The following is a 10,109-nucleotide window of genomic DNA, read 5'->3' on the forward strand; positions in this document are numbered from 1 at the left end:
AAATCTTTCATTTTCAAATTTGACTATGGAATTAGGATATAGTTGTCTGGGTTGGGTTGAGAGAATTTTTTGGACCAACCTAAAAATTCGAGTTGGTTGGATTGGTAATTCAACCCAACCCAAAATTGTTTCATTGACCTGGTTCTTTGCCCACTGAACCTGTACGCAACCCGAACTGGATCGGGTTTTTAAGAAAAATCAAACTCAATCCTTATAGTTCGGGTTAGTTCAGGTTAGGTTCTCGGATTGAGTTTACACCCCTTGTTGAATTGCTTTGATAATTGCCATTATTGCTGATTTAGCTTGGACTAGCCGGAAGAATAATAAGAGAAGATGTGTGTACACTTTTAATGGCTGGCGAATCATAAAGTGATGTTAATGGATTTGTGAGTAGAGACCAACTCAGTATAGAAGATCTATAAGTTATCTAGGAATGGAATGTTGGAATTCACTTCGTTCTTAGAATAGGTACATTTCTTTAAAATTACTCTTTGATTTGAAAAGTCATTAGACTGTTTGTTACTCTGATATTGTTGTGTATTTTAGGAATTCAAGGTCCTCGATCGATCTCGTGTATTGCAGATTATCGAACTGTTTGTCAAACTATAAAATTTTAGAGTTAGATATACACAAAGCTACAAAGATCAAGTTTAGTTTCATTTTCAGTTGGTTAAAAGATCTTAAAAAGAAGGGTTAGTTGATATTATGATTGAGAAAAGTTGTTTGGGTTTGTTGTTGTTCAAGTTATTAGGAGGTTAATGAAGGAAGCAAAGCAAGAATCATTTGAGTTAACTGCCACCAGGTTTCGTAAATTACATACTCATTTCCCTTCCTTCATTTTATTGGTTTGTGTGTGTAGCTCATCTGTCTTTTTGGCTTAACAACTGCCTGATGTTCTTCTTTTGGGTCGTGGATTTTGACGTTGCGAAAATGTTTCGACATTTCATTTAAATTTCGCTTTCAAAATGTGTTAATTAGTCTCTATTATTTTTAAAATTTATAAATAGTTCTTATGGTCAGTGGTTGGAACTGACTTACTGTTCGCCCATAAAAGCGGTACGTGAGCTGGGTTCAGAACGTCGTGAGACAGTTCGGTCCATATCCAGTGTGGGCATTAGAGCATTGAGAGGACCTTTCCCTAGTGCGAGGGGACCGTGAAGGACGCACCTCTGGTGTACCCTGGGTAGCCAAGTGCAGAGTTTTATCAAATTATAGAGACTAGTGATAAAAGTTCATCCGATCATAAAAAAAACAAATTATAACTTTTCAAATCATATGGACTATATTCAAATTTTTATCGATCAAATTTGTAGTTTAACCTTAAAAATTTCAGACTATTAATGAGTTTCATCACCCGAACAAAAGTCATGGATAATATAATTTTTTTATAAAAAAATTTACTATTAAACATATAAAATCGAAAATTAAAATGAAAAACAAAAAAATAAATATTTAGCACATAAATGTCTATATGAAGCTTCAACTTGATATGTTTCACAAAAATATATATATATAAATGCAATGAAATCATTAGATCTATAAAAGATCTGTAACAATTATTAGCCTAGTAATTGGAGAATGGATGGTGAGATCTGAGCCGTTGATCATGAACCGAATCATAGGATCATTAGATCTTTCACAATATTCGGCTAGATTTTGTTGCATCATTATCCAATCCAACAGTAACCATTATTATTATTATTATTTTATTTATTATTTTTATTTTAAAAGGCTCGAGTTATTGATTATATTATTGTTTTTTTTATGTATATTTAAAGTAATTTCTTTTAATTATTACATAAACATTAATGGCAACCGACAGAAAACGATTCTTTTTGGCTGTTGACGTGAGAAGTGTTGCCTTTTTTTTTTAATTTATTTTATTTTTTTAATTATATATTAAAAGTCAAACATGAATTGTAATAATTACATTCACTACTTTTAAATAAAATAGTCAACATTTTTATTTTTATTTTTATTTTTATTTTGTCCCTAGTCTTTGGAAAGTCTACAATTTGATTCATAACTTTAAAAATTTTCAATTTTGCCATTGATATAACATTATATTAAAATACCTTAATTAAGTAATTCATATTAAATAATTAGATTTTTGTTAATAAAAAAATATTAACACATTAAATCCAAATAGTCGTTTTTTATTTCCTTTTTGTACCGATTAAAAAATCATGATTATTGGTTTATGAACATATTTAAACATGTGCACGTGCAATAGTACTTGACACATAAAATCCAACCGACCTACAACAAAATTTGATATTCCTGCTCGAAGAAGAAAAAAATCTTAAAAATTAAACGCAATTTTATTCTATATATATATAGTAACGATTCTAATAGTCCTAACGTAAATAATCTTATATGTATTAATTTGAGTATAACTCAAATAATTATAAAAATGTCATGGGTTGAATTTAAAAAAAATACATAAATGATATAATAAATACGGTAGAATTAAAATAAATTATGAAATGAAATAAACCCAAAATATATTTTTAAAAAATAACTATTATTATTTAAAAACAAAAAAAAAAAAACAAAATTATATGTATCATTTTGTATTTGATACCTCTGTGCACGTGAAACCCACGTACTTTTACCCACCGACACCCATCCATTTAATTTCATTTAAGGCATTATTTTTTAGTTTTATTCCTAATTATTCTTTAACTTCCAATTTTAATTTTAATCTATCCACATTCTTTTTAATTAATTATTATATATTTTTAAAAATCCTTCACCTATTTAAAATTATCTTTTTCCTAAAAGTAAATATGTCTAAATGACGAGATGCTTTAACGATAACACTACTATGTATCACAGTCGTGTTTGTCTAGAACATACTGTTCGTAATTACATGTATGCTGCATGCCAACCTTTCATGCTATACTATGTTATCGTTTTCATTTACCACTTTCATGATGTATAGTTTAATTATTATATTTTCTAACAGTATGACGTTTCGGCAAAATCATATTTACACCTAGTAGACTTGAAATGTCTTAAAATATACTATGGGGGTGCGACTGGTCGTCAATTTTTTCTACTCGGAGTTATATGCTACTGAATAAGAGCGAGCGTTGCACAGTCACTTGCAAACGTCTGGAGAAAATGCGATTATGACAAAAATTAAAGATATATTAAAATTCAAGTTGCTTATTTTTCGAAAGAGGAAGTGTTTACTATATTTGTAGTGTGGCTCGAGAAAAAAAAAAATTACTTGGGAAAGTGATGCACGTGGGCGGCAGCTTGAGGTGCACGTGATACAGCGGAACCAGAGGCTAGAAAGAAAAGGGCCCACAACGCAGAGTATAGCGTGGAACACGCCACGTGTACGGAGGTCACGTGAGGGTTGCTTTCGAGGACGCCAGCGTGGCACCGTTACGGAGGGGTGGTTTCACCGACGTCACGGATTTAATTAATCGGATTTGGCGCCAACTCCGTAGTCCACAAGTCAACCTCCCATACGCCGCTGTCCCTGCCTTTGGCGCCACAAAAAAATTTGATTTTTTATTTTTTATTTTTTTTAAATTAAGCAAATTAATAAAAATATTAAATGAAAATTTTAAGAATATTATTCAAACTTTTAAAAATTTTAAAATATTTTAAGATAAAATGTCCGATTTAACAATATTTTTATTAAAAAAATGTATCTTAATTGAATTGGTCGAGTAAAGACACGTTTTTTAGACCTAACATAATTATTTGAATCATAAATTTATTTAATTCGAACAATTTTTATTAAATAATAATTTTACATCAATCCTATTATAAAATATATGTCTGAATTAGTTAGTTGTTTATACTATTTATTCAATTTATTTAATAAAATCAAATATTTATTAATATTAATATGTTTGAATTTGTTAATTGATTTAAATTCTTAAAAATAAAAATGGAAAAATTGTCACAATTAATTTAATTCCACGTTTTTCTCCCACCAAAAAGACCATGTCATATATATATATATATATTAATCAATTATTGGTATAATAAATATTAGAATAATTAAGAGCAATGACGTCATTTTAATGACGAGATGTTTGTTAATTAAGTGATTGGAATTGGGGATTTATTCTTTGTATTATTGTTTAATTAACAGAGTGATTAGGACGTGCTTTGATTAAGATTTAAAACAAACGGCTGGTGGCTTTAATTTAAAAAAAAAAATTACAAAATTAAAACCAATTTGCAAATTTAATTATTTTGGATTTTACTTATTTTTAAAATTTGACTACAAATTTGAATATTTTGTTAAAAAATTATGAAAAATCAAAAGTAATTTCTAAAAACAAAAAATGGTTATTAAATGTTACCTTAATATTTCTTTACAAAAATTAAATTATTACAAATTTGGTATAAAGAAAGAACAAATTTTTTAAACATTAAAAATAATTTTTTTATATTTAAAATATTTTGGAAGCAAAAATATGACGGCGGTCGTTGCCATTTATTGGAAGCGACGGCCCCACCGCTATTTTTTATTTTAAAATTTTTACAATTAAAAAATCTTATCAATTAAGAACATTATTATATACAAAAAAAAATATATATATATATATAATTTATAGTTTAAATATGTATTTATTTCAATATAAAGCGGTCGGTTAAAATAATTCAACCGACATAAAATATTATTTTTAATTAAAATTTTGACATAAAACACTAGGTTACATTATTCCAAAACTTTTATTATAATTTTTCACTTTTTAAAATTATTTAAAAAATTACTTAAACGTCCGTGTATTTATTTATTATGATATCATAGCTACTCTTTTCTCGATCATGTATGAGAATGGTTGCCAAATTTTCATTATTATGAGACATACTCAAAATTCTTGTCTTTTACGGAAATTATGTAATAAAAAATATTTAATTTTTCTCAAATTCTACGCATTTATTTCTATTTCGACCGGTTAAATTATTATATTTAAAAAAAACTATAAACATAATTTTTAATAACTATAAAAACAAAAATTTGATAGGGTTGAAAACTAATAACCAAATTAAAATATAATTTTTGCATAAAAATTATTATTATTATTATCTAAGACTAAACTTATATAAATAATTCACATTTTTTATAATTAGTTAAAACTTTTATTAAAATGGGAGCGGATGCAGCGGAATATTTCTCACTTGCATTCGAACTTTTAAATTTATTATTTAATTTGTTTTTTAAGTCACTTTCCCGGCTGGTTTGCGAACTTGAAAAGCGAACAAACGGACGCACGCTGTACTCCGAACCTGTCTCTCTCCCGCTTTCTTTCCCGATGCTTTTGATCATATAAATTAAAATCAACACGGAATGATCCTAGCCCACCGGCCAAATACACGAACACGGCGGAACTTGACCCACAAATTTACAGAATCGTGGCTTGATTTCGACCTACAAGATGAGATTGCTCCAAAATGGGGTCGCCGGCGAGCCACTGCAAGTTGATTCCGGCCGTTCTGTGCTTGTGGGCATGAAATTAGACTCCCATAGTAGAGAGCTGTTAACTTGGGCTTTGGTTAAGGTCGCTCAACCGGGTGACCTTGTGATCGCTCTTCATGTTCTTGGCAACGATGGTGAGTTGATTTTTGTGTTTTAGGTTTTAATTCTTGATGTGGGTTAGTGCGATTTCGGAGTTTTGTTCAATGTTTTAGTGAGATTTACTGATTTTGTGAAATGGGTTCTGTAGAAATCGTTAATCGCGATGGGAAATCTTCGCTTCTTTCTCTTGTGAAAACGTTCGACTCTGTTCTTGCTGTTTATGAAGGTTTCTGTAACTTGAAACAGGTTAATCTTCTTCCGATTGCTTCCGATTTCTTCGTTTTGATCATTTTTTTTTTTCTGGATGAAGATTGAAATCTGTTAATCTGTGTGATGATTATCGAAAATTCTTGTAAACTAGACGATTTTGGCCCAAATGTTGCAGGTGGATTTGAAGCTCAAAATCTGCAGGGGAGCATCGGCTAGAAAAATCTTAGTTCGTGAAGCAAAATCGTATTCTGCATCTAATTTAATTGTTGGGACTGCTCGAAAACACCATAAAATCCGTTCATCGAGTTCGGTTGCCAAGTACTGCGCTAAAAAATTGCCCAAACATTGTTGGGTACTCGCTGTTCATAATGGGAAAGTGACATTTGAACGAGCTGCAGTAGCTACAGGGGACTGCCAAGGTTTGTGTTATTTTCATTGTGTGTTCTTCATTTGAAGTGTTTTTGTGGTTCAGTTGAATTTGATTTCTGCAAATCTAATAGGAAATAAAGTTGAAAGTGATCTGGGAATTGGTAAGGATTCGGATCAGGGATTTGCAAAAGGCGTAATGGATAGTTCTTATAAACCGAACTGTTCGATTTGTGGATCGGAGTCGAGTTCTTTGGTACAATCTGCAGTGATATCTTCTGGTGATGGAGATGAACATGATGAATCTTTTGCCATTGTTCCTGTTCAAAAAGTTGAGGTAGCTTCGAGTTCAATTACTAAGTTGATCAAGGAATCGCCTGAAGTACAACCCGGTTGGCCTCTTCTTCGCCATGCTGATCAATCCGGTCGACGAGCTTCGTCCGACAAAGCCTTGGCCAAGCAAATCTCTGTAGTTCAATGGGCAATGAGGTTGCCTAACCGGTCTGCTTCAGACCCTGCTGCTTTGGATTGCAATTCTAATACATCTGGTCAAGCTATGGTTCTGGTCGGTTCTGAACCGGTGACTTCTTCGCTCTCCCCCAACCCCAGTTCCATACCGAAAGAATTGGAAGGTTTTCATGATAAATACTCGTCGTCGTGTAGATTGTTTAGTTATCAAGAACTCGTTACAGCAACGTCGAATTTCTTACCTCGTATGTCTTGTTTTTTCCATGACTTATGCTTCAAGTTTTGTAAATTTAGTCTTGTTGTGAATGTACTGCCTCTTTTTCCAGAAAACTTGATAGGGAAAGGAGGAAGCAGCCAGGTTTTTAGAGGTCGTCTTCCCGACGACAACGAGGTTGCTGTCAAGATCTTGAAGCCATCGGAAGACGTTCTAAACGAGTTCTCTGTGGAAATCGAGATCATTACGTCCTTAAGCCACAAGAATATCATTTCTCTCTTGGGATTTTGCTTTGAAGATAGTAAATTCCTGTTGGTTTATGATTTCCTGTCAAGAGGATGCCTTGAAGATATCCTTCATGGTATTAGCAACCTCTAATTGTGCCTTTTTGTTTCAACAAATATCAAACTTCCTTGAATTTGAAGTTCATTGATCATCATAAACCAGGGAATGGAAAGAGTTCGAACGCATTTGGCTGGAGCAAAAGATATAACGTAGCCGTCGGTGTAGCCGAGGCGTTGGATCATCTTCACAGCGACTCTCAGCACGTGATCCATAGGGATGTTAAATCGTCGAACGTTTTGTTATCTGACAATTTCGAACCGCAGGTGCTACAAACAGATGCATCTATTTTCTAGTAGACATGATTCTATATGTACTAAGTTTCTAGATCCTCATAGTACTCTTTCTTTCTTCAGTTATCAGATTTCGGGCTGGCGAAACGAGCATCAAAATCATCGCACGTAACCTGTACTGATGTTGCAGGAACGTTCGGGTTTGTATCTCTAAGCCATATGCAATGTTTCGGTTTGCTATAGTTTTCGACAATGTTGTTAATGTCGTTTGTTGCAGTTATCTGGCTCCGGAGTATTTCATGTACGGTAAGGTAAGTGACAAGATTGATGTCTATGCTTATGGTGTGGTACTCCTTGAACTTCTTTCTGGGAGAAAACCGATAAGTACCGAGTATCCGAAAGGACAAGAAAGCCTAGTCATGTGGGTATGTCGTTCGAGAACTCATAGGATTCGGTTTTGTTTCTGAATTATTAATGTATTTCATTCTGAAATGAAATGTTATCATCCAGGCAAGGCCAATTTTAATCGACGGGAAGGTGTCTCGGTTACTCGATCCTAACTTGGGAAGTAACTACAACAAGGACGAGATGGAGCGTGTCGTTTTAGCAGCTAGCCTTTGTATCAGACGCACTCCACGAGCTAGGCCTCCAATGAGCCATGTAAGTCACATCTCTCATTGTTCATAGATGATACTAAATTCTTGCCCAAATCTGAGAAACAGGTCGTCGATTCGTTCTCACGTCTCGAAATTTCAGGTTCTAAAACTTCTCCAAGGCGACGTAGATATAACCAAGTGGGCAAGGCAACAGATCAATGCTGTAGAGGATTGCAACGCTCTAGACGATGAAGTATGTCCTCGATCCGATATTCAATCACATCTCAATGTTGCATTGCTCGACGTCGATGACGACTCGCTCTCCCTGAGCAGCATCGAGCAGAGTATCTCAATGGAGGACTATTTGCAAGGCAGGTGGAGCCGTTCATCAGGGTTCGACTAACAACATCGACTAGCTCGACGAGTGCGTTCAAGTCGTGTGGCTTTTTCGTATATTCTTTGGTTGTTTATGGGGTTACCCTCCTCCTCCCTCCATTTTAGGCTTATTTTTTAGTTCTTTTCCCTTCCATTTTATCCCTACAAAAGGGTTCATAAGAGTGAAACATGAGTTCAGTGCTCTGCATAGCCAACCATTTGCTAATAAGAGCAGAGCAGTTTTGCTTGTAATCTTTCTTTGTACAAAACTTTCCTGAAAATGTGAATATATTTTTAAAATTCATCGAAAAACGCGTATAAATTTGAGTCAAAGTTCTTCTCTTTGCCCCCGTACGATGAAGTGCAGCTCTGTGGATTGCTCGTTGGGGCTGATAGGTGGTAGTATCACACTCTTCTCAAAAGAACGGTGCGTGAGACTCTCGCCTCATACGGCTCCGTCCCAGCAAGAATATGCTGGCATGAAACGAGTTCTCGAGAAGCATTTTTCTTTCGTCCTAGGACGTTTAGAGTTAGTTTGACTTTTATACTAGGAAGTATAGAACGAGTCTAAAAAGTGTAAAAAGGTATAAAATATATACGTAGACATCCATTATCGAATCGGGATGGGAGCTAATAAGGTAGGATCGTGACACTTGTTACGATGCAATTACTATGTGCTTAATTCTTTTTTTTAAATTGTTATAGTTGACCAAACAATTTATGGCAAATATTTTATTTTTCTCCGTAAATTTTCAAATAATTATTATTTAAAAATATATTTATATTAAGTTTAAACTCGTCAATTTAAGCATAACTCAATTAATTAAAATATATATTCATGATGGAGAGATTTAAAAATTCAAAAGAAAATAAAATTTTAAAATACAAAAAATAGGAATTAAATAAGTATATTTAGGAAGGAAGGTGGAACTAGGCAGACAAGAAAACGACAACGTGAATAAACCTAACAAAAATGTTACATAATTAAGTTGAAATGTCAGTGTCCAGTCAGCACATAGACTAAGGTTTGATCTTCATAGCATGAGGATGTTGGGCTTTAATGGTTTTTTGACTTTAATAATTAATCCTATGCTTTTAATGTGTTATAAAATATAATATTTTTGTTGCAATTTATTACCCTTTATAAATAATGCTAATTTGTAAATTAATCTAAACTTTATCTTAAAAATATCTTTAAATATTTCAAACGGTTTCTAAAATATCTTTAAATTCAAAAAATTTCATTAATACCTCTAGATAGAAAAAATCATAAATATTCTTACCATTAATACTATATTTAAAATATTACTGGCTTAACAGTAGTCTTATATATCATTAATTTTTAATATTTTTAAAAAAATTTAAAAATTATCCAGGTTAATATATAAACCTAAATTAAAAAATTCAAGGAGTTTTAGAATATTTTAAATATTTTAAAAATAAAATATTAATAATTTTAGTTATTTACAAAAATATTTTTGAAATAAGGTTGGAAGTTAGAAATATTTTTATTAATTTACCGGAGGTAAAAATAAAAAATGAAAAAACGGTAAAAAGAATATTCCGGCATCTACAAAGGATTTCGCTTTTAACTTTATATATTTTTATTTTTTAAATAGAAAAAAAAGGTACTGTCAGTTTCAACTTTTATCGAATAATTTATTTTTTCCTTTTTAACTTTTTATCACTGAAAAATGAAAATATTACTAAAATAAATATATTTAAAAAAAAACACAAATTATTTATTAATTATT

The 10,109-nt window shown here is 32.0% G+C and overlaps 1 protein-coding gene across 1 annotated transcript; it reads left to right on the forward strand.

Annotated features, from left to right (window-relative positions):
* The first annotated feature begins 5,212 nt into the window (after positions 1-5,212).
* Positions 5,213-8,667, forward strand: LOC111776224 (brassinosteroid LRR receptor kinase BRI1-like). The gene is made up of 10 exons (XM_023655659.1): positions 5,213-5,586; positions 5,700-5,797; positions 5,937-6,180; positions 6,262-6,840; positions 6,922-7,170; positions 7,257-7,417; positions 7,508-7,584; positions 7,662-7,809; positions 7,895-8,044; positions 8,141-8,667. Exons 1-10 carry the CDS (start codon positions 5,412-5,414, stop codon positions 8,381-8,383), a joined length of 2,124 nt encoding a protein of 707 aa, XP_023511427.1. The 5' UTR covers positions 5,213-5,411; the 3' UTR covers positions 8,384-8,667.
* Positions 8,668-10,109: the final 1,442 nt, after the last annotated feature.

This window comes from Cucurbita pepo, chromosome LG01, assembly GCF_002806865.2.
Source record: "Cucurbita pepo subsp. pepo cultivar mu-cu-16 chromosome LG01, ASM280686v2, whole genome shotgun sequence".
Taxonomy (NCBI): domain Eukaryota; kingdom Viridiplantae; phylum Streptophyta; class Magnoliopsida; order Cucurbitales; family Cucurbitaceae; genus Cucurbita; species Cucurbita pepo.

Coding starts and splice junctions, on each gene's coding strand:
- LOC111776224 (XM_023655659.1), top strand. CDS start 5,412: ATGAGATTGCTCCAAAATGGGGTCGCCGGCGAGCCACTGCAAGTTGAT. Junction 5,587..5,699: donor TCATGTTCTTGGCAACGATG/GTGAGTTGATTT, acceptor TGGGTTCTGTAG/AAATCGTTAATCGCGATGGG. Junction 7,418..7,507: donor CTGACAATTTCGAACCGCAG/GTGCTACAAACA, acceptor TTCTTTCTTCAG/TTATCAGATTTCGGGCTGGC.